The sequence below is a fragment of the Microcaecilia unicolor genome, unplaced genomic scaffold (genome assembly GCF_901765095.1).
Source record: "Microcaecilia unicolor unplaced genomic scaffold, aMicUni1.1, whole genome shotgun sequence".
Taxonomy (NCBI): domain Eukaryota; kingdom Metazoa; phylum Chordata; class Amphibia; order Gymnophiona; family Siphonopidae; genus Microcaecilia; species Microcaecilia unicolor.
The window spans coordinates 30,001-55,315 of record NW_021963406.1 but is presented as its reverse complement, the minus strand read 5'-3'; the positions used below and the strand labels follow the sequence as shown (position 1 = coordinate 55,315).

The window sequence follows — 25,315 nt, the reverse complement described above, 5'->3', positions numbered from 1 at the left end:
AGTATTCTGTAACATAGTGCATAATTGCTTGGCATGCCCCTGACTTACCCATGCCCCTCCCTGGTCCACACCCCCTTTGGAGTTGCATGCCATAGTTGCATACTCTTTCCAAAAATACTAGGTCTAGGGGGCACACAATGAAGCTACTAAGTAGCAAATTTAAAAGAAATCGGAGAAAATATTTCTTCACTCAACATGTAATTAAACTCTGGAATTTGTTGCCAGAGAGCATGGTAAAAGCATTTAGCTTAGCAGGGTTTAAAAACAGTTTGGATCATTTCCTAAAAGAAAAAAACATAAGACTTTATTAAGATGGACTTTGGGAAAATCCACTGCTTATTTCTAGGATAAGCAGCATACCTGGGATCTTGCCAGGTGCTTGTGACCTGGATTGGCCACTGTTGAAAGCAAGATACTGGGCTTGATGGACCCTCAGTCTGCTCCAGTATTAATTATTTATTTATTTATTTATTTATTTATTTATTGCATTTGTATCCCACATTATCCCACCTCTTTGCAGGCTCAATGTGGCTTACAATAAATCATGGATAGTGGAAATGAAAGGAGAATTGACATTTAGTGTTACAGAAGTAATTTGGGTAGCATGGTAATAGAAAACAAGATAGTAACATGACATAAGGCATTCTTAACATTGCTAGATATGTGTGGGGATTTCACTAGTTTTGGTCTTTGTGGTATATCTTGTCGAAGAGATGGGTCTTCAGTTGTTTGCGGAAGTATGGCAATGCTTATGTTCTTATAGTCCTAAATTAGGTGTTCAGTTTATAGAATAGGGATGTAACTAAAAAATGTTTTGTCAATTAGTGCTTGTTAAGGCCAGTTATTGATACTTATGACCAATTAAGTGCTAATTTACAAATTCTGTGACATATGTAACTGACCCTATTCTATAACTGCAAAACCAATTGTGTGCCTAACTTTGGGTGCCATTTATAGAATTTGGGAGTTTGTGACTCCAAGATATCCTTAATTTCTGATATCATTGATATATTATTTTACTATACTCGGTCTACTTTTCAGTTCTTATCCTTGTTTTTGTTATCAGAACTGATTATGGATAGCATCTGTCAAAAGCAATATATTGTTTTGTACCCTTTGCACTACTTGAAAAATTTGTATCAGATAGAAATCTACTTTGAACTAGATTAGATCTCTATTTTCCACTCTTACTTCTGGAACAGAGTATAGATCACGCAATGAACTTGGCTGCCTAACATGCATATCAAAGTAAACTCCCTAACCTGTGTATTCAGAGCCTGGAAATGGAACTGCATATGAATATGAAGTGAGCGACATACTATGTTGTTTTTATGTTTCCCAATATAAATTGGATGATACAAGACAACAATGCATGGTGTAACCTGTGCTATACCTTTTAAAGAATAGTGGTTTTTAAAATTCATTTTTGTTATTTCTTTCCTAGGCATATTTTAAACAACAACAACAACAAAAGATACCTTTTTGAATTTCTATTTCATGTGTTATGCAGTGTTTTATATAAATGTATTACATGTCTATATAGTAATAATCTGTTTACTGTCTTCATGCAGATAGGATCCCGACATATTTATGAGTATATTCACTGAAGTGCTCCATTGCATTAATTTGGAAAGCTTTTATTAGTTAATAAACCTACTTATATAAATCATGAGAGATCATAGGCCCTGGTATAAGAGGCTTGGGGAGGCTTAACCTGGTAGTCTAGTTCAGGCTGACCTACAGCAACTGAGTGTTCTATTAACAGGTCCTCGATCCTTCCACTAAAAGCACTTTACCTTTTTCCATCTCACTTCTCCCTCTATCCACTCCACTCTTTCATCTCCTTCCTTACCTGTATTCTGAAGATGTCGGCTATCTCCACTCCCAGCCAATATGGCTACCCATCACAAACCCTGATTCCATCTAGCAGCAGACAGTGTGAGACATGGTTAAATGTACATTAGCATCTGTTCTTGTGGGGCCAATCTTATGGGATGAACTTCAATATCGCACATATTATCACAGGACTGGCTCTGCACAGCATAGGATGATGTGCATTTAAGTACATCTCCCACTGCCTGTAGTCAAGATTTGTGATAGGCAGCAAGGCTGACTAGAAGAGCAGGGATGGCAGACAGCTTCAGAAGGCACTCAGGTGACAGAGAGGAAGGGACATGAGGGAAAGAGTGGAATGGACCAGAAGAAGGGTTGAGAAGGAAAGAAAATTAAGGTAAAGGACTATTCCTTGTCATCAAGCAGATGCAGCCATTACAGATCGGTTGTGTCCATCAACCAGCAGAGGGAGATAGAGAGCACACTTTTTTCAGTGCCTCATACCAGCTTGCTCCACTGCCTCTCATTAGTATTCTCTATCTCCCCTAGCAGAGTGGCTGCAGCTTCTTCGAGCTCCATCTAAAATCTGCCTGGAGGTTGCTCCTGTGCTTTTGCCAGTTGTTAGCAGGGGTGTTGGAGGCAATAGCAGCTTCACTTTAAAGGCACATAGGTTCGCCCTTTCCCTGCCTTACCCATATCTCCGTGGATGTGGACACATTGCTTAGCTTTCCCTGTCCTTCCCCACCAACAGTGGATGCAGGCACATAGGTTCGCCCTTTCCCTGCCTTTCCCACTCACCTGAGCCTCCGGAGTTCTATTTACCTCTACTTTCCTCACAGCATTAAAAAAAAAAAAAGGAACAGAGGTTTTTCTTTGCCTTTTTCTGTGGGACTGGAGCTGTGATACTCGGTCCAGTGAGGTAAGAGTGTTTTCTGACTCCTCCGGGGTGGGCTCGCGATCGGAGCGATTTTGGCGCGAACCGCCATTTTGAATTTTACCGCCGTTTTCGGCGATGGCTGCGGAGACAGTAAAGCGCTGTTCCAAGTGTGGCAAGCGCAGATCAGCAGTGGGGCTCTGTAAATCGTGCTGTACAGACGTTAGAGCCGGCCCGAGCATGGCGAGCCACGATTCTTCGCGCTCTGAGCTGGCAGCGGGCACCATTTTGAATTTACCACATGGCGCCACCTCCGCTGAGACGGAGAGTCCTGAGCCCGGGGGGAGGCCTCGAAGTGAGGCTGATATGGGAGCTACTAGCCCCGGCAGAGATCCGGGTGCCCAGGGTAAGTTTTTCTCCCCTGATTTTTTCTTATTAATGCATAAAGCATACATGCTTAAAAGAGCTCTCCCACAAAGCCCGGCATGGGCCTCTTCAAATGCCCCCCCCCCCCCCCCCCCCCGGTGGATTCTAGCTTGGGTATGCCCTCTGAGGCGTTATTCCCTGATAATTGGCAGAATATGAAGCTCAGAAGGGCTCATTCCCCTTCAGAGAGTGCTGCACCTCCATTCCCCCCCCCCCCCCCCCCCCCCCCCCGTGGTCGGGCTGCGAGGATTCGGAGGACTCTGACAGGCCTTCATGGTCTAATAGCATTGACAGGGGTAACTCCTCAGATGTTTTGTAGAGCGTGCATAGGACTTCCAATGCATCCACCACCTTCCAGTTCACCTCAGTGCAATTTCCTCTGCACTATAGCCTGGAAGTAGCTTCTCTTTCTATGTTTTCTGTTTCACTTTTGAAGAGATTCTTTTCTCACTCTCATTTTCTTTTCTTGTTAAAGTCCCTTCTCTCCATAAAAAAATATATATTTAAAAAAAAAATCTAAAAATGCTCTGTAAAATTGAGTTTGACCTCTTGTTCACCAAGAGATACCTCTGTGGTCATGAAAGAGTAATTTTGTAAAATGTATGTAGGTACTTTCTTGTCCCTAGTGGGCTCAAAATTTAAGTGCCTGCATATAATATAAACCACTTTGGTTGTGCCCCTTCGCTGTGTGTAATTCCATCCTCCACATTTCGGAATGTGATGTTTAGTGTAATGGGACCTACACTTTGGAACACTCTGCCTATACTTTTACGTACAGAGTCCTCCCTTTTCTCATTTAAAGTTCTACTTAAAACACACCTGTTCTAGTCAGCTTTTATTAACAGCTTTTGTTTTCCTTCTCTAATTGTCGGACTGCTTTAGCCTTAGGATCCTATGAGATGCAGTGGGTTTGTTTTTATTGTTTCTGTTGTTTTATTGTTTACCTGTCCTTGCTCATTCCTGTTTATATTGTAATTTTTCTAGACACATTGTATTTTGCTATAAGCTAGAGTTTTTTAATATATGTAAATCACTGTGATGTCATTGCCCTAGGCAGTCAATCAAATAAATTATTTTCATATTTATATGGCCTGTTGTAAAATTTTGCACTTTACTACATGAAGCCCTTACTGTGCTTTTTTTTATTTTTTTATTTTAATCCTTCATGAAAAGATGTGTCAGTAGAGAAGTTGTGTTCACTACTGCATTTCATGGTTCAAGAGCTTTTGAGAATCTACAGAGCTGCCTTAAAACATAATTCCTAAGAACTGATATTGCAATTTGTTCAAATTCAGCTGCATAAGGCTTCAGAGGATTAGTAAATGAAAATTGGATAGATGATAGTATTCACTGAGATAAATTAACCAAAAATCTACTTGTGATTTTGTGATATTGACACACATTTGAAAGCATGACTTTAGGTTTTGATTATATGCAAAAAATGTGAGATGATGGTCCTGATATATCTCATAGTTGATAAAACTAGTGACACCATATAAAGAAACCAGTTTAATATTATCCTATTTATAAAAGAATAAATGAACAGTGGCACATTTGAATGGTATTCAAGATTATTTTTGTTAGACTGGGCATCTGTACAGCTTCTGTTAAAAAAAAAAAAAAAGACATCACTCCTAAAATTCTTCCAAAACGTTATCCAGGACTTTAGTGTCTTATGTTTTGGATCTGCTGCCGTAGCTGTGATCTACATCGGCCAACTGAGACTTTGCAGATGACTAAGGATTTTATGCTCTAGTGAAATCTGTATTGCCCAGTCTTAAAGACCGGCTTCGCCATCAGAGCTTATCATCGATAATCTTGCTATTTAGGCATTATGAAGACTTATAAAAGAGTAAATTAGACTCTGACCTTGATTTTACAAATGCCGTAAGTGCAAAATATTTATGCGCAGGAATATTTTAATGTAACAGAGCCAAACAGTCCCTGAACTGGCTCAATTATCTTCCTCCATAAAAAGAAAAAAAAATACCATGGACTGAATATTACCCAATAAGGTGGCTGTGGAAATTTGAACAATGGAAAAACTAAAGGATTTGGAGGGAAGGGAGATAGAGACACTGGGCCTGTGGGAGGGGGGCTGCTGGAGGGAAGGGACAGAGTGTGTTGGTGGACCCTTGCCTGGCTGCTGGAGGGAAGAGAAAGTGGTGCTGGGCCGGAATGGAGGGGAAGGGACACAGAGGCAATGCCAGTCTTGGGAGGAGATATATAGATACAGAGGAAAGACACTAGACATGGTAGAGAATAGGAATGCACAAAGGAGATGCTGGACTTGGGGAGGGGGCACAGAGGAGTGGTGCTGGACATAGGTAAAGGGGATAGGGTCATAGAGTGGTGGTGATGAATGTGGGGAAATGAACACAGAAGGTTCTGGACAGGGAAATATATGGGACACAGAGAAGAGAGATGCAGAACATAGGGAAAGACAGGTACACAGAAATGGAAGATGGATGGTGAGTATGGAGAAAGAAGAAACGTCAAATGGGCAGGAGATCCTGGTGAGTGAGTGGAAAATACAGAGGGAAACAGAAACCAGAGCCTGAGACCAACATGATTTGAAAAATAAAATGAACAGACAAGAAAAGGTAGAAAAATCTTTTTTTTTCTATTTTGTGATTAGAATATGTCAGATTTGAAGTGTGTATCCTACCAGAGCTGATGTTGGACGTGGTTAGGGCCCAGGACAGAAATTTGAGAGGGGACCCCAAATCTAACTACCAGGCCATGCCTTCTTCAGCTTCCAGCAGGCCTAGGGCTCTCTCTGGCCAGGGGGGCAGTTGTCCTAATTGCACCCCCCCCCCCCCCCACCTAACACCATCTCTGGCATATGTGATCTTTATATTTTGCACAGTATAGAAGGAAATGCATATCTTTCTATTTCTTTGGTGTGGCTTCTTGTGGTTTTAGGTTAATATATGTTTATCATTTTTGGTCAGCTATTTGGTATTTGTGTTTTGTGTGTGTGTATGTGTGTGTGTGAGAAACTGAGGTATTCTGTTAATTTGAATTTTCTATGTAGCATTCTGTAGTAATTTAGCTTGTTCAGTCTTCATGATAGTGGAGGTGATATTTGTGAGGGGAGACAGAGATTTTGTTGATCCTTGTTCTGTATTGTTTTGTCATTTATATTTAAATCATTTTTATTCAAATAAACAGAAGTGAAATCATACAGTACACAGTTTTTTCTTCCTTTTGTTACATGGTTGCAAAGAAATATATCCCAAAAGTATCCCCCGTCCCTCCCTGCCCTCCCCAGTCATTGTAACTAATCTTTGTTTCCAAGCAGGTGTCCATAAACATTTAACTATTTAACAGGTAACAGCGTGCTTTGGATGAAAGAGTAAGCCAAAATGGCTCCCAAGTTGTTTGGAATTGTCTACCAAATTCACTGTCCAAAGGAAAAACACCTTGACAATGTAAACGTTATTGCCATAACAAGAGTGAACACCACTTTTGAAGTGTGGGTCCCGTGGTGTCCAACCATGTGCATAAAATTGTTTTCAAACCAAAGATGATTGCCAAGGAAAGGAATTTCCAGAACCCTGAAAGGTGGTGGGTGTTCATAAGCATTTTGACCAAAGAGCATTTGGGGGTCTTGCTTTACACCACAACCCCAGTAGTCTTTCAATTCCTGAAATACTTGAGCCCAAAATTACGTTATGAACGGGCACTTCCAAAACATATGGCCCAAGGATGCCTCTAGCTGGTTACATTTTTGGCAAGATGATTCAGATATGATTGTCACTCGATGTGCCCTGTGTGGCTAGATATACAGTCGTAGCAGAATTTTATAGAACATTTCTCTGTGAATAATAGACTGAGTCCATTGTGGAATACGTTGTATAAACTGTTGAATTGTAATCGCCTTCACCAAACATTGTAGATCTGTGGACCACTGAGTTGCTAGTTGTCCATAATGTAATTCTGGGGTTGTATCTTTTAAATATTGGTGATGGAAATCCGAAAGTATTCTTTATTATGCTCCAAGGATGTAAGTGTCAGATAAAGTATCTTGGACGTCTTCAGTAAGATCAGTCCACTGTAATGTAGTCACATAATGTTTCAATTGCAGATATTCAAAATATTGCTTCTGAGTGAACTGATGTTCTTGTTAGAGTACCTTAGAAGACTTAATTCTACCCTCATCAGTTAACACATGCACTAAATATGCAATAATTTGTCATGCCCAGTTAACAAAAGCACTATTACGATGCCCAGGTAGGAACTCAGGATTGTCACATATAGACAAATAGGGCATTGCAGACACTGAAAAGCGATGTCTATGACAGACCCATCACCACACTACTCTAGCAGCATACAGTAAGGGTTTCTGAGACATAATTCTGGGTGGTAACACCTGAACTGTGTTTAATATGTGGCTAAAATGTACCCCTGGGACTAACTTTGTCTCTAGCTCTATTATAGAAAACTATGAGGTACCCCTAAACCAATCATGGATATGCCGCATCCCACTGGCCACCGGTAAATAGTGAATACTTAGAAGTCCCATACCTCCATGGGCCACGGGTGCTTGAAGTGTGACCAGTGGGAGATGAGGCCTCTTTCCTCCCATAAGTAATTTTGCAGTATCTGTTTAATTAACGCTTTTCCCTTCTCTTTAAAAATAAAGGCAACAGTTGAAACAGGTAGAGCCAGCAGGGGGCTAGTATCATGTTAAATAGGTGTACAGAACCCCAAACAGATAAAGGGTATGCTTGCCAGAGAGCCAACCTGGCAAGTCATCTGCATAAGTCAATACTTTTATGGGATACCCATTAATGTGCACTCCGATTTGAGCAGATGAGTTCAGTACCCTTAATAGGGGTTCCAACGAGAGCACAAAGAGTAAAGGGACAGTGGACAACCCTGGCGTGTACCACGCCCAAAATTTAGCAGAGGAGTATGATTGCCGTTCACCAATACATGAGCTTGTGGAGACCGATATAATGCATGAATCACCTCTAAACACCAACCCGACAATCTCACCTTTCATATCATTTATTATTCATATGGATTAACTTGGACTTTTTTTCCTCACCCAAGTGTGAATGGGCAGGAAGAGAGAGATCTTCCAAGCTTCAGTCCTTGATTACTCCATTTTCTCCATGGCATAGGCCTGGAGAGGTGTTGGTTCACTGAGATTCCATTTAGGTATGTTGAGACACTCAACTGGACAGGCAGGAGTCTTTTTCCAATCACCTGGGATCTCCTTGGGGAGGTGCTCATCACTGTTATTTACTAAGCAGCTTGGTAAACGTTCCCCCCCCCCCCCCCCCCCCCCCAATTTTTCATCCTGGTGTTATTTCAAGGAGGCAATGGAGAGAGGAACATATTATTATGATAATGCTCTTTGGTGCTGTTTCTAGGTCTTCAGGCAACATTTGGACGTTGTGGAGCTTATTTTCAAAGCATATGGAAATCTCAGAATACCCAAATGGATGTCCATGAGCTCGGTATGTCCAGCTAGCAAGGGAGTGTGTTGTGGGCAGGACTAGGGAAGGCTCAAAATCGAGAAATCCAATAGCGATAACCTAACGGGAAGAAACGTCCAAGTCTAAACGGGATGTCCAACCTAGACTTACTTCAGTCACATCCAGAGTACAAAAAGGTACTCTGAGCAGCTGGCCACTGGAGGGATTAAGGCATGACACTTCCTTCTTCCCCTAGTGGCTTCTGTCCCCTTCCTCTCCCCTGAAAATGAAACTGATAGGGATACCAGGCTGTATGACAGCTTCAGGTATTATGGGCATTCTTAGCAACGCAGGAAGCAAGCCTTGGAGTAGCCTAGCGGTTAGCATAGTGGACTGTAAACTAAGGGGCCCAAGTTCAAATCCTACTTTAACTCTTATTTATTTATTTATTTTTATTGTGAGCCCTACAGAAACAGAAAAATACCTACTGTAACTAAATATGTAAGCCTGAAGGCTGTTGAAGCAGTGTACATTCAGATATTTTTCTGTTCTTGGAGGGCTCACTATCCCAAAATAAGAGTTAAAGTGGAATTTGAACCTGGGTCCCTTGTTTTAAACTCCACTGCTCTAGCTACTAGGCTACACTTCTGCTCTACAGGAATGTTTGTGTGGCCATTCTAAGAATGCTACCAGACACATGGACGTCCATCTCACATATTTTCGAACAGGAAATCCTGACAAATTTCCTGTTGAAATATACATGTAAGATGGACATCCGTTTTGGATGTTAGCATCCAGATGTTTCTATTCTGACATGGACGTCTTTTTTTAAATGCCCCTCTATTTTTCTTATGAAGACACTTACTGCTGAAGTTTTAAAACAGCATTTCTTTCAGAATTTTAAGGGACATTTGTTCTCAGTAAACTGATTAGAAAGATTTCCATTAAAATGGGGAATTGTATCCTACAGTACACAGGTATTACTTCAGTACAGAAAAAGAGGTAAGAAACCAAGGAATAGGTGAATTGAAGTGCTATGTCATTATTAAATAGTACTTATTATTACACTTTGGCCCCTTTTTACAAAGCCGCGCTAGCGTTATTAGAGTGCGCTAAACACTAGAGTCACCTATATGTTCCTATGGGTGACTTAGCGTTTACTACGCGCTAATCATTAGCGTGCACTAAAAACGCTAATGCACCCTTAATGCTGCTTAGTAAACAGGGCCCTTTAGTTTCTGGCCTGTTTTAAATAAATTTATCCAGTGGATTTTTGATGGCAAAAACTGTTAATTGTTTTGTCATTTCCCAGTTCACAAAATCTAACCTTCGTGAAAAATATGAATTCAGATAATGATCTCTTAAGAGTTAAAGGCAGAGGAAGAAAAATTTGAATTTTCTTGCATCCAGCAAATCAGATTTCAATTAGCATCAAATCAGTGTTACAACAGTACCTAATAACTGATAAAGTGTTGAAATAAGTAAGCATCTAATTTGAACAGTCAGCTTTCCCAAAGTAGTGCCCAGTGTGAATTATGTATTTGTTGATGTGTATTTTTCATGAACAGGACAGCATTGATGTACATACAGTGATGTTTAATACAACTGCATACAGAAGCTATCTTAAAATAAATGAAATGAATGATACTCATTCTGTGGAAGTTTTTCTTTTTTTTTTTTTTTTTTTTTTTTCACTTTTCCCTTTCACACTTTGGTTTAGGGTTTCTTGCGACTTGGTTCATTTCAGATTCCTCTGTGAAAGACAATGCCCTTGAAGAAAACATCTGCTTTGATTTATTCTTCCTGCTCTAACAGTGTATCCTACAATCATAGTTGCAACTGAGTGACATTCCCTATAGCATAGTTTGTAAGAAAATATTATTGTAGATTTGAAGGCTCCTTTTGTGCTTTTTTAAAAACCCCAGTAGAAAAGTGATTTTGTGGGGAGGCTCTGCCTATAGGTGCCACTGCCCTTATTCTTTTTTTGTTCACTTAGAGCAATAGGGTTATTTAAGGGCAGCAAAGAGGCTTATTAGGCCTATTCAGGGCCAGTGGGAGCAACTGCCTCTATTTTCTATTGAAGATCCCCATCCCCTGTTGAGAGATCCTTCCAATCACCCTAGTGGACCTTTCCGGGGGACTGAATGAAGGGAGAGCCAGTTAATAGAAAGAGCAGAGGCCCCTTTCTTTCGGTTAGATATGAGAATTTTTATAGCCAAAAGCATTAGGCATCTGGCTTCTGTTTGTAAAGTATGCCTTTTTTATGCCCAAAATGGCATCAGGTAGGTCTCCCCACAAGGGGAGGAGCAGAAGAAGAGAGAAAAAAAAACAGCAGCCTATGAAAAAGGGGATTAAATCTGCTTTGCTGACTCAGATCCCTGAGACATCATGAGGATGGAACAGACTCTGCCAATCCCTGCCTTAAAGAAAGGTACAGAATCTAACAGTTCCCTTGGAATCTGTTCATGAAACTCTGTTCATCTGTGCTCTGTTTCTGATGAATGTCTGGTTCTGCACAACTGTTTGACTCCTGAGCAGTGTCTAGTTCAACACCCCTGTTTCCTGGTACCTGGTCAATGCCAGATTCTATTTTACTTGTTCCTGCTTCCTATCTAATGCATTGGATTCTCACTTTTAGCCCATGGGTATGTTGTCCTTGTAGGGAATAAGATCCAATTATCCAAACAATTCTTGATTCCTAAACTGCTTAGCCTGTCTTCATAACCGGTTTTTAAAAGTTGCAAGATTAGAATAACTGTACAAAGTTTTTTTTGTTTTGTTTTTTACTAGGTTTTGGGGGGGGGGGGGGGGGGGGGGTTTACTAGTTATTTTCTTTTTGTGCGGCTCAGAGGGAAAAGTCTTAAAAGTCTTTAGGTGATCCAAATGAAAAAAAAATGCACATGGGGCCTGTTATTCAGCTGGCAGCGCTAACTAGCTAAGTGCTGATGAAAATGAGCAGTAAGCACCGAATAGGTGATTTCACTGGTCAGGAGCCCTTTCCGGCCAGTTAAATCGTTTTGAATATTGACCTGATGGTTTCTGCAATGTCAGTAGTACTTTGTAGTAGCATCATAAGTATGAGTTTGATTGTGGCCTCATATGCTCATTAAAGGCAGATCAGGCTATTGCCTTACAATGCAAAGCAGTAAAAACATTGACAGGAAGACCCAAAAGCACCAGAAGGGCAAAATGGCATCTACATTGACAGTGTTCTTTTCAGTTTATTTTTTTAAATAAGCCTCCCGTTATGGAGTCTGTCTACTCTGCACCAAAGAGCCTGCCTTTACTCTGATAAACAAACTTAATCAATCAGGCCTTGTCCCTGTTCGCTTATCAGCCTGATCATTTTCTCTCCTTTTCCCCTAAAGCTTATAGGCTACTAACACAGGTTTCTTTGCCTCTGAAATCCAAGAGAGAAATGGCATGGAAATGGTGCCAGGCAATTCCTCATTCCTTATCCCTCATGCTTCTTCCTTGCACCTTCCCAAGGTGGCTGTCCACTCTCTGCTGGTCAGGCGCAGAGGTGAGAAACTTACAACTGAAGCCACAGAAGCTGCAGGGTCAAAACTGAAGCCTCTTTCTAATGGGCAACTACTGACAGGATTAAAAAGGGCAGTGATTCGCCCTTCTGAAGAAAAACAACCTTGAACAGGACACACTTGAAAATTACAGGCCAGTATCTAACATCCCGTTTCTAGGGGAACTCTTAGAACAAACTGTCTGTCTTTAACTTAATGAATGGCTAGAAAAGAGTAATTGGCTAGATCTATGTCAATCTGGATTCAGACCCAGTTATGAAACAGGAACAGTCCTCGTATCCCTGCTAGATGCTCTTCACAGAAACCGAGACAACGGATTTGCCTCGATGTTAGTACTGCTAGATTTCTCAGCAGCTTTTGACACTGTGGATCATGATATCTTGCTAGCACTACTGACAGAAACAGGTATCAATGGAACAGTACTTGCCTGGTTCAGATCCTATATATCAGATAGGCAACAATCCATAATGTTTGCCAGCAACTCATCACCGCCATGGACACTGACCTGCAGGGTACCACAGGATCGATACTGTCACCTATTCTGTTCAATATCTACCTCAAGTCACTAGCTGAGCTGACTCGGTCAATGGACACTCAGTTCTACATCTATGCGGATGATGTGCAGCTACTCATACCCATTGAACCTGACTTATCTAAAGCCTTGAATAAACTGATTACCTGTCTAACATCAATTCAAGAATGGGCTAAACACAACAAACTTTGCCTGAACCCAAGTAAGCCAAGCTTCTCTGGGTCCCTAACACATGTGGATACATACCTGACATCAAAATCCCTTTTGGGAAGTATGAACTCCCCCTCAAATCACAAGTCAGGAACACTTACTCTGATTCCCCAAATCCAAGCAAACCTTCAAGAGCTGCTACTATTTGCAACAGATATGCTGCCTCTCTCCTTACATCGAGAAGGTAAATCTTATCCCAGTTGTGCATGCCATGGTAACATCAAGACTGGACTACTGCAATGCACTATACATTGGTCTGACTAGAAAGGGCCTGCAACAGCTCCAGCTGATTCAGAATGCAGCAGCAAGACTCATAGAAGGTTACAAGCGACGTTACCACATCACACCATTTTTGCAAAAACTTCATTGGCTACCAGTACAATTCAGGGCTAAACTCTGTGTCTGATCTTCAAGGCCCTGAAAGGAAATGGCCCTGAGTATCTGAAGAATAGGATGATTGTCCACACAACTCCCAAGGACTTTCACTAACTACACCCTCTCTAAAAGACATTATACGATGTGATACCCGCAAGCGAGCCTTCTCCGGAGTAGCCCCCACACTCTGGAATACATTGCCTGAAAGGCTGCGCTTAACACAAGACTATCTCTACTTCAGGAAGCAGGTGAAAACTTGGCTCTTCAACCAGGCCTTTAATGGAAGAAGTACCTAACTTGTTAGTCTCACTCACATACTCAAGTAGTAACTCGGACTGCACATACTGCAGAGGGACATGTTTATCCACTCCTATTCTAGCTGAGATAATATTTAACCATCTCTCTGACCTCATGTGCAACTTTCTTCAAATCAGCTTACTTTCTAACTCTTCCTACTTTCTTACCCATCTAGATGTTACAACTTTGCCTTACCCTTCACTATCAATTATAATGTTCTATTGCATATTGTGTTGACATTGCAAGTAGTATACCATGCCATACTTTCTATTGTTAATTGAATATTTTTACTACTGTAACTGCCTATTGCTCATGTTTGATCTATTCTTACTGTACTTCCTTGAATGAATTCCTTCAAAAAGGCGGTAAATCCTAATAAATAAATATTGTTAGTAATATGTAATTTATCTTTAAAATCAAGCATGGTACTGAAAGATTGGAGGGTGGTCAATGTAATGCCGAGTTTTAAAAAATGTTCCAGAGGTGATCCAGGAAATTATAGGCAGGTAAACCTGACATCAGTGCTGGGCAAAATGGTGCAGATCATTATAAAGAACAAAATTACAGAGCATATTCAAAAGCATGGATTAATGAGACAGATTTAGTGAAGAGACATCTTTCCTCACCAATCTACTATATTTCTTTGAAGGGGTGAACAAACGTGGATAAAGGTGAGACGGTTGATATTGTGTATCTGGATTTTCAAAAGGCATTTGACAAAATATCTCATGAAAGACTCCAGAGGAAATTGGAGAGTCATGGGATAGGAGGTAGTGTTCTATTGTGGATTGAAAACTGCTTAAAAGATAGAAAACAGCAAGTAGGGTTAAATGGTCAGTATTGTCAATGGAGAAGGGTAGATATTGGGATCTGTGCTGTGATTTCTGCTTTTCAACATATTTATAAATGCTCTAGATATGGGAGTAACTAGTGAGGTAATTAAATTTGTTGATGACACAAAGTTATTCAACGTTATTAAATTGCAAGAGGATTGTGAAAAATTACAAGATGACCTTACGAGACTGGGAGACTGGACATCCAAGTGGTAGATGACATTTAATGTTGACAAGTGCAAAGTGATGCATGTGGGAAAGAGGAACCCGAACTATAGCTACGTGATGCAAGGTTCCACATTAGGAGTCACCAACCAGGAAAGGGATCTAGGTGTCATAGTTGATGATACGTTGAAACCTGTTGCTCAGTGTGCTGTGGCAGTTAAGAAAGCAAATAGAATGTTAGGTATTATTTGGAAACAAGTGGAAAACAAAACTGAGGTCGTTATAATGCTTTTGTGTCGCTCCATGGTGTGACCACATCTCGAATACTGTGAGCAGTTCTGGTCACATCTCAAAAAAGATGTAGTGGAATTAGAAAAGGTACAGAAAAGGATGACGAAAATGAAAAAGGGGATGGGACGACTTCCCTATGAGGAAAGACTAAAGTGGCTAGGGTTCTTCAGCTTGGAGAAAAGACGGCTGAAGGGAGATATGATAGAGGTCTATAAAATAATGAGTGGAGTGGAGTGGAACAGGTAGACGTGAATCGCTTGTTTACTCTTTCCAAAAATACTAGGACTAGGGGGCATGCAATGAAGCTACAAAGTAGTACATTTAAAACAACTCGAAGAAAATATTTCTTCACTCAACGTGTAATTAAACTCTGGATATGTTGCCATAGAATTTGTAAAAGCAGTTAACTTAGTTGGGTTTATAAAAGGTTTGGATAACTTCCTAAAGGAAAAGTCCGTAAGCCATTATTAAGATGGACTTGTGGAAAATCTACTTCTTATTTCTTGGATAAGCAGCATAAAATATATTGCACTGTTTTGGGATCTTGCCAGGTACTTTTAACCTGGATTAGCCACTGTTGGAAACAGGATGCTGGGCTTGGTGGACCTTCTGTCTGGCCCAGAATGGTAGCGCTTCTGTTCTTATATGATTGAGGTCTTTAAAATCCTGAGTGGTGTAGAATGGGTAGAAGTGAATCAATTTTTCAGTCTTTCGAAAAGTATAAAGACTAGGGGACACTCAACGAAATTATGTGAAAATACTTTTAAAACAAATAGGAGGAAATATTTTTTCACTCATAGAATAGTTAAGGTCTGGAACTTGTTGCCGGATGATAAGGTAACAGCGGTTAGTGTATCTGGGTTTATAAAAGGTTTGGACAAGTTCCTGGAGGAAAAGTCCGTAGTTTGTTATGGAGATGGACATGGAGGAAGCCACTGCTTGCCTTGGGTTTGGAAGCAAGGAATGTTGCTGCTAATTGGGTTGGGTTTCTGCCAGGTATTTGTGACTTGGATTGGCCACTGTTAGAAGCAGGATACTGGGCTAGATGGAGCATTGGTCTGACCCACTACGGTTATTCTTATGTTCTTAGGTACTGACTTCTTAACTACTTGAAACAGTTCCCTCGCATTAAAATGAAACTGAACAAAACTTAAATGCACTTTCATACTGAATAGATCCCTAGATGCCTTAAAGGAAATAGGGCAATAATTTTTTTGGGGGGAAGATCTGCAAGCGTAATGCAGTTAAACCCTTCAGAAAAATATGTGCCCTTCTCTGGGAAAAAGTGACTAAAGTCTCCAGAAACAAACTTAACATAGTAACATAGTAGATGACGGCAGAAAAAGAGCTGCACGGTCCATCCAGTCTGCCCAAGAAGATGAATTCATATGTGCTACTTTTTTATTTGTACTGTCCTCTTCAGGGCACAGACCATATAAGTCTGGCCAGCCCTATCCCCGCCTCCCAACCACCAACCCCGCCTCCCACCACCAGCTCTGGCACAGACTGTATAAGACTGCCCAGCCCTATCCTCGCCTCCCAACTACCAGTCCTGCCTCCCACCACCAGCTCTGGCACAGACCGTATAAGTCTGCCCAGCACTATCCCTGCCTCCCACCACTGAGGTTTTAATGAATTCTGTTAGGGCAAACAATTTATAATACAGCAGTCCAAATCCTGTTCTCTTATGTGAAAATAAATAAATAAATAAGTTACAGAAGTTCAAGCATGTAATTTTTTCATACTGCTTATGGACCCATGACATGAAAAATCAGCCATTCTCAATATTTAGGATTGGAGACTTTAGTCACATTTTCACAGGTGACTATTATTTTCTTTCCATTCTCAGGGTTCTGTGGGAGTATCCTTCATATAATATTGAATTGTGGTGTTGGAGAAACCTGAAAAGTACCCAAGATTTTTCAGGTAGTATAGGCTTATGCCACTAATTAATGTTAATAGCAAGATTGTTGGTGGTCTTATTTGTGGTTGGAAAGCATTATATTTTTGTAATGTGTTATAGAAACTGGCTGCAGAGTTAATGGTTGTTTCAACTTCTGCTGCAAAGTCACTTTAGAATTTCTGAAAAATATTTAGAAGGCTTAGACTCGCATTTGATTTGCTTTTTACCTAGTCAACTGACTGTATAAATGCTGATTACAATGCATATAGATTTATTGTATTTCTTTGCTGCCACTGGTCCATTGAAGAATCAGTTTTCACATTGATTCAATTCATTCTTCTGTAATGTTTATTGAAGAAGAATTTGTAATCTTACTCTCTGCACACAAAATCAGTTGAAAAGGAATGCTGCTTTAAATAATTTTTATAAATCTGTAATCCATTCAGGGATTTTTGAGCCACATGTTCCCTATAACCATGATTCATTAACTCACATCTTTCCTTTTATTGTCCTGATTCCTTTAGAATTGTCTTCAAAATGCCACATAATTTTTTCATTAATTATGCCACATATTGATTAGTGGCATTTTTTTTATAATGGGTACATAATGTGCAATTGTTTCATATTAAAAAGTGTTCAAAACAAGAACAATAAGACTGCAGCTTGCCAATTATGAAGCTCCCTTTCCAACACATAAAAGCTTACTAGGAATTTTTTAGTTTTTTATGGAAAGTGTTATGCAGAAATGAGTTTAACATAGTCTATTGATGAACTACCGTTAGTGGATAATTTTATAGTCTTCATCTGCCATTATTTTCTCTGTTTTTGTGCTGTGTTGTAAAATAGACCATGAGTAAATAGATGTTCTGAATCTTTCTACCTGGGGAGGGATGCTGGTGAGTGGAGTTGGGAATGGCCACATAAACAGGGAGCTCTTCTAAAACCTAATACTAGAATTCTGCAGTATCCTTCCAGATAAATTAGAAAACGGACTCATCTTCAGAGGCTTCTAAAATGTCTTCTCGTAAATCTTGGAAACTAGATTTGGGGACTGCTTTGACCCAAGGGACATAAGTACATAAGTATTGCCATACTGGGACAGACAAAAGGTCCATCAACCCCACCATCCTGTTTCTAACAGTGGCCAATCCAGGTCACAAATACCTGGCAAGATCCCGAAAAAGTTCAGTATATTTTATGCTGCTTATCCCAGAAATAGCAGTGGATTTTCCCCAAGTCAATTTAATAATGGTCTATGGACTTTTCCTTTAGAAAGCTGTCCAGACCTAACCCCACTAAGCTACCGCCTTTACCACATTCTCTGGCAATGAATTCCAGAGTTTAATTACACGTTGAGTAAAAAAAGATTTTCTCCGATTCTTATTAAATTTACTGCTTTGTAACTTCATCACATGCCCCCTAGGCCTAGTATTTTTGGAATGAGTACATAAGTAATGCCACACTGGGAAAAGACCAAGGGTCCATTGAGCCCAGCATCCTGTCCACGACAGCGGCCAATCCAGGCCAAGGGCACCTGGCAAGCTTCCCAAACGTACAAACATTCTATACACGTTATTCCTGGAATTGTGGATTTTTCCCAAGTCCATTTAGTAGCAGTTTATGGACTTGTCCTTTAGGAAACCGTCTAACCCCTTTTTAAACTCTGCCAAGCTAACCGCCTTCACCACGTTCTCCGGAAACGAATTACAGAGTTTAATTACGCGTTGTGTGAAGCAACATCTTCTTCGATTTGTTTTAAATTTACTACACTGTAGTTTCATCATATGCCCCCTAGTCCTAGTATTTTTGGAAAGCGTGAACAGACGCTTCACATCCACCTGTTCCACTCCACTCATTATTTTATATACCTCTATCATGTCTCCCCTCAGCCGTCTCTTCTCCAAGCTGAAAAGCCCTAGCCTCCTTAGTCTTTCTTCATAGGGAAGTTGTCCCATCCCCGCTATCATTTTAGTCGCCCTTTGCTGCACCTTTTCCAGTTCCACTATATCTTTCTTGAGATGCGGCGACCAGAATTGAACACAATACTCAAGGTGCAGTCGCACCATGGAGCGATATAATGGCATTATAACATCCTCACACCTGTTTTCCATACCTTTCCTAATAATACCCAACATTCTATTTGCTTTCTGAGCTGCAGCAGCACACTGAGCAGAAGGTTTCAGCGTATTATCGACGACGACACCCAGATCCCTTTCTTGGTCCATAACTCCTAACTTGGAACCTTGCATGACGTAGCTATAATTTGGGTTCTTTTTTCCCACATGCATCACCTTGCACTTGCTCACATTAAACATCATCTGCCATCTAGCCGCCCAGTCTCCCAGTCTCGTAAGGTCCTTCTGTAATTTTTCACAATCCTGTCGCGAGTTAACGACTTTCAATAACGTTGTGTAATCAGCAAATTTAATTACCTCGCTTGTTACTCCCATCTCTAAATCATTTATAAATAAATTAAAAAGCAGCGGTCCTAGCACAGACCCCTGAGGAACCCCACTAACTACCCTTCTCCATTGTGAATACTGCCCATTTAACCCCACTCTCTCTGTTTCCTATCCTTCAACCAGTTTTTAATCCACAATAGGACTTTTCCTCCTATCCCATGACCCTCCAATTTCCTCTGTAGGTACCAATTTCATGAGGTACCTTGTCAAACGCCTTTTGAAAATCCAGATACACAATATCAGCCAGTAAACAAACGATTCACAACAAGACTGATAAGTGATTTACCTTCACCACAGAAAGCAATGTCAGGGGAAGATGGTGACATTACTCCTCAGACGCTGATGGTTGAGCTTCTCCAGGTTAAAGATTTAGTCTGGGACAACGGAGAGGCTCTCACAGAAATACAAGATAAGATGGAAAAGCTTAACACAATTGGTGGCCTAGACTGGAGCATATTTGGATCAAACAGAAAGAAGAGTCATGGCTGTGAAAATATCAGTGAGCATCAGTGAGAAGTGCTTCAAGGCCTTGTCAGCGATGGACACAACCTAGAGGAGAGCAATCATGGCTGGAGGAATAATCTCAGAATCCTAAGGTGGTAGAGGATATGTTTACATTTTTTGAAGATCTTCTTCCCCAAATTTTAATTTCCCAATTTGAACATTCAATTATTGCTAGAATATTCTAGTGATTTGCAAACAAACAAAAATAATTCTGAATGCAATTAGTCTTCCCTCTGTAGATAGGAGGGATCTGTTGATCTGCCTGATAGTCTCTACGTTGACAATGAACAGACTTGTGGGAGGGCTCTTGAAGCAGTAATGGGTGGAATCGAGATTTGTGTTATTTCTCTTTTACCGGTGTTATATATAAAAAAGGGGGGGCACTGGATTCAGTGCTTTCTTGCTCTTCTTTCAACCCTACAGTTATTTTATACTTGCAGCTGTATTCAGTTGGAATGATTGCTATTTTTCACTATTATATGGAGTTAAGAAAATCCTGACACTAGCCCTGCCCCATGCCCCTCTTTTAGTCCCTTGCCACATTCACTGTGGTAGCCTTCTCCACCCCACTACTCTACAATCAGTTGTTCACACTATTGTTTGCCATCTCAGAAGAAAAAACTTCCATGTGTACAGATGTTCTATGATTGTTTCACGAACTTTACATAAGTGAAACAGAGCTCCAGTAGCCAAACCCTGTAAAAAAACACATTCCACACATATATAGAAAACCTGGCATAATAGTACTAAACTCAGTGATATTGCAGGCCTTGGGAACTCTGTATAGATCATAAGCACTCTTTACTGTCTTTGCTTCTAGATTAAACACTGCCGTTTACATGGCAAATACTCATATCCTGCTACTAAGGCAACCACAAAAGTTTTGAGAAACATTCCATGCCATCTCCTAAGAACTTCCCTATAATCCATGTTTCCATTCCTGCATCACCAACTGGAAATGAAGGGATACCACTATGCCAATCCTGTCAATGTCTGTACAGCCTAGATTGCAGGTCCTGAAGCCGCATGGAAGTTATAATGCCACCAACAGGTGTAGTAGCAGGTGGTACATACATCTAATGAGGGAATGCCAAGATGAGGGATCACGGGTAGCTCTAAAGATGTGCTGCTTGGTCCTGAGCACAGGAAGTTGCGTCAAAGAAGGCAGGACCAAGCAGAGAGAAGCACTAGGGCAGATGGAAGCAGAGCATCTTTAGTGCTGCACACGACTCATTGGTTTTCCAGGACCTGAGTCACCTGACCCAGAGAGAAAGGGAGGCCACTGGAGCCAGAGTAGGGGTGACGGAATGGAGGGCTGCCAGACCAGCAGGAGGGAAGGGAGAGAGAGCACTGCTGGACAGGTAGCTTGGAGCATCAAAAAACCCTAGCTTTTTGGGTGCCAATTTTTAAGGGTCTGCTAGCAGCCAGCCTGGCCTTTCCAAAACCAGCCAAGCTAGCTTAAAAACAGCCAGTTGGAAACCCTGTTCGAAGTGATATAATCAAACGTATAATATGGATCACAGTTTTAGTACTGCAGTTAGTAGATAACTAGATTAGAAGGCTTAGATCCTGTAAGTTTTTGTTTGAAACCTACTTCCACACTTTGTTCAGTCAGCTGCCATGGGGTCTAAGTGGAAGATAGTTTCACTTAGGGGCTCATTTTCAAAGCACTTATACATACAAAGTATCATAGTAACTTATGGTACTGTGTGTGTGTTTAATTGCTTTGAAAATGAGCCCCTTTATGTCAGCATGAGGATGTTGTCTGTTTTCAAGAAACTCACTTAAATCATAGAGAGTCTTTGAAATTAAATGGGAGTGAACTGTTTTTATTTATTTGTATTCATTTACTGCCTTTTAGAAGAAATTTGAAAAGGGGGTATACAGCAAATATAATCTAGACATTGGAAATAAATAATTACAGCATTAAAAAAAATCATAGTACAAATTGAGGGACATTTTCAAAAGGATGTCCAAATCAGAACGTCCCAGACAGACATCCATCTCACATATATAGTAACATAGTAGATGACGGCAGAAAAAGACCTGCATGGTTCATCGTCTGCCCAAGAAATGTGCCACTTTTTTGTGTATACCTTACCTTGATTTGTACCTGTCTTTTTCAGGGCACAGACCATACAAGTCTGCCCAGCACTATCCCCGCCTCCCACCATTGGCTCTGGCACAGACCGTATAAGTCTGCCCGGCACTATCCCCGCCTCCCAACCACCAGCCCCGCCTCCCAATCTCGGCTAAGCTATACGGCATTTGTTAGCAACAAAAATTTCGGGTTTGTGGGGTTCCTATTCTTGTCTTGTGCCGAGTAAAGTTTCTGTTACTGACAGTATTGTTATATGTTATTTTTAATATAGAGATTTGAACTAAAAAATATACAAAAGAGGTATGGTTTAAGTCAATCTGATTTTCTTTCAAAAAACATACTTACGAACCCATGCATTAAATGTTTAGTTTATACAGCAAAATATGTATTTGAATAGTTAAAAGATTAACCACACAATAAGGCCCCCTTTTACGAAGCCGCGCTAGCAGCTGTCGGTGTGGTAATGCCAACACAGGCCATTCACTCTGAATTTCTGTGTCGGCATTGCAGCATAGCTTTGTTAAAAGGTGCCTAAGCATGTTACCGCATTTCATTACCCAGAGGGATGGATGAGTTTTATGTGACTAGTAAATAAAGCACAATTTTAATATAATGTTCATTATTTATTAAAACCCACAAATATCACCATTCATTCTTCATTCATACATACATAACTTATACATTTTTAAACCTATTCAAATACCCTAATACAAAATATATTTTCTCAAAACTTGCCAATCAAGTCCAACAGTGGTTAACCTAACCAACTAACAGTGCACTCAATGCGATTATACACAAATATATTGCTAAAAGGTTCTTCTAGGTTCTTCCAAGGACCCAATCATTTTGAAGTTATCCAAAAACTGGTATCATTCCGATGTAAGCAAATTTTTCATTATGCAACAAAATCCACTGTTACTTCACTTAATAGGCAGAATTGTCCTTAAAATATCTTTACTCCGAGACCATATACCTCCTGGAAAATTCATGTAATTTTCACCATCTTAATTCAGTCAGCTACTAGCACATAACTGCTTGCACTGTTCCTTGTAACTGAAGACATAAAGACATCACTGGTTTGAATTTGGCAATGCAATCTCTTTTTCACCAGGACCCAACACGCACATGTTTCGCTCCTCCGAGCGTCTTCAGGGGTCACAATCTAAATGAACAACAGCATATAATTCACTCTCTATTACACATTCTCCATATTTCTAAACAAATAAGACCATGCTTACCGGCTATCGCAGACTGTTGGGCACTCGAGACCAGTCATTTTACTAGGTCGTCACTTCGGACGCCCACACATGCGCCTAAACCTGTGTCAGGACTCAGTATTTATCCATTACCAATTAGAGGCTCAGCCATTCTATTTCCTTGTTAAGACCACGGGGAGTGACCGTATCCCACCTGAAAATCAAACGCTGCTCCTTACATAGCAGCATTAAAGGAATATTACCCCCGTTCTTAGGTCTAACTTGGCTAAGTACTACAAACCGCAACTCTTGAACACTATGACCCTTTAATAGCCAATGAGTAACAATAGGAGCCTCCTTGCGACCTGTACGTAAACTGCTCAAATGTTGAGCAATTCTTTAATTTTTTGAGTTGTTTGTCCAATATACCAAAGCTGGCATGGACACTGAATACCATAGATACAATTTTTTGTGTCACAATCAGAGACTTCTCTCAGTGTATATTTCTTGCCACTAGAATGAGAGATTTCCACAAATTGAACTTAGGCTTAGTTAGGGGGGGTGCAAGTTGAGCGATTGCTCCCCCAAATGGATTTTGAATGAAATAGCGCCTATGTAGATTGGGCTTGCAGCCTCATACTGATGCCTATTTTACAGAAAGTCTGCTCTCCCTGATTTCAAAGTCTGGCTATGCTTCTGGATAAGATATAGGAAAAGGGTCCCCCAAGAAAGTTGTGCAGTACTGGGTTAATTATCTGAATTATATGGGTAGGGCTTGATGTTTTGTTCTAAATGGAAGTATTTTAAAAAGAAATGGGGTGTATTTAGATGTATCAGTTTCTTTTTGAAGTTTGGATTTCATATCTGATAGGCTACATAGGTCTGTGCAAGAGAAATATTTCCTTATAATTTTATTCTTATCATTGGTTTATTATATAAACTGCCTGTAACCCCTACTGGAAAAGTAATAAGTAATAAATGTCTATCTTAATTTAAATTACACCAATGATGAATCAACATCACATATAACTACGTAAAAGTTTGTTTTGTCTCATTTTCTGATTTTCACTTCAAATAAAAAGTATTGCATGTTGTCTTTATCCTTAATTTTCATTTTATTTTAATTAAATACATAAGGCCATGAACTAATACATGTATAGAAATCTTATTAACACACAACTATTTTCTTTTTATGTATCTATCATTGAACTTATTTGACAGTAAAAGTTTGTTATTCACCGTTGTGCTACTTTCATGAGCAAAGTGATGTTTGCCACAAATAATTTGTATTGAACTTACTGAAAGCAGATATAGGGCTAAACGACTGTTTCATTATTTAAGTACCTGTGTTTTTCAGTGTTTCCTTGATAGAATACAGTGCTAGCTCTTTTTGTGACAGGTTCCTGCCAGAGCACAAACGTGTCCATTTGCAGAAGGTATCTCAAGCAGGGAGTGGAGGAGGAGGAGATGCTTATCTATCTGAGGGCCTGCATTCCCAAGAGAAGATTGGTGCTACTGGGGATTTAGTGAAAAACAGTGATTCAGATCCTCAGTCTGCACTTTGTACCACACAGCAAGGAAGACCACCTAAGCCATTAACAACTCCAGAAGAACAAATTAAGTCCAAACCATCAGAGGGAACAAATCCTTGTCAAGAGAAAGATAAGCAACTTGTGACTTACAGCCTTGATAATAGCCTGGCTAAAATGGATGATCAGCAAAGACCTTTACACATTGTCTGGCCTCACAGGTGGTAAGTGTCGCTCCGATTAGATATATATTTATTGTCCTTAAATTAAAAATCATGCTGTGAGCTGCCTTGAGTATCCTTTGGAATGGCAGGCTAAAAATCCCAAATTATTATTATTATTTGTCTTGCCTGTAAATGTAAAAAGCTGTTTCTGTGATTTTAAAGGAATGTTGATACAATGTGTGGAACACCTCTTCTAATAACTCTGGAGTAAGCACTTTAGTACTATTTAATATTATTAGCCTCTTTTGTAGAGAAAAATTTGTCTTGTAAAATCATCATGCCTGCCTGCCCTCCCCTCCCCTGCTCCTTATAAATGTCTTTCACCACCCCTCTCCCCCCACCAGTTTATCAAATTTTATTTAAACGCCCCCCCCCCCCACACACACCCACACCCGCCCACACACACAACTAACAGAGCACACCACTGTCACTGGCTCACACTTCTCATGAGCTCTTGACATTACTGATACTTAGAGGCACTGGTAAAGGTTTGCAGACGGAGGATAATTCTATAAAGTATGTTCTGTCTGTTAAAAGTTGATTGCACACATTCATCTTTTGAATAATGGCCTATATGTACATATTATGCACA

At 40.3% G+C, this 25,315-nt stretch overlaps 1 protein-coding gene across 1 annotated transcript in view; it reads left to right on the top strand.

Moving 5' to 3' along the window:
• LOC115459300 (glycosyltransferase-like domain-containing protein 1) overlaps positions 1-24,721 on the top strand; it is a 72,240-nt gene extending 47,519 nt beyond the window's left edge. Inside the window, exons 2-3 of the mRNA XM_030189145.1 lie at positions 16,654-16,730; positions 24,370-24,721. Coding sequence (XP_030045005.1) covers positions 16,654-16,730; positions 24,370-24,497 — 205 coding nt within the window. The 3' untranslated portion in view covers positions 24,498-24,721. The remainder of the gene's footprint in view (positions 1-16,653; positions 16,731-24,369) is intronic.
• Positions 24,722-25,315: the final 594 nt, after the last annotated feature.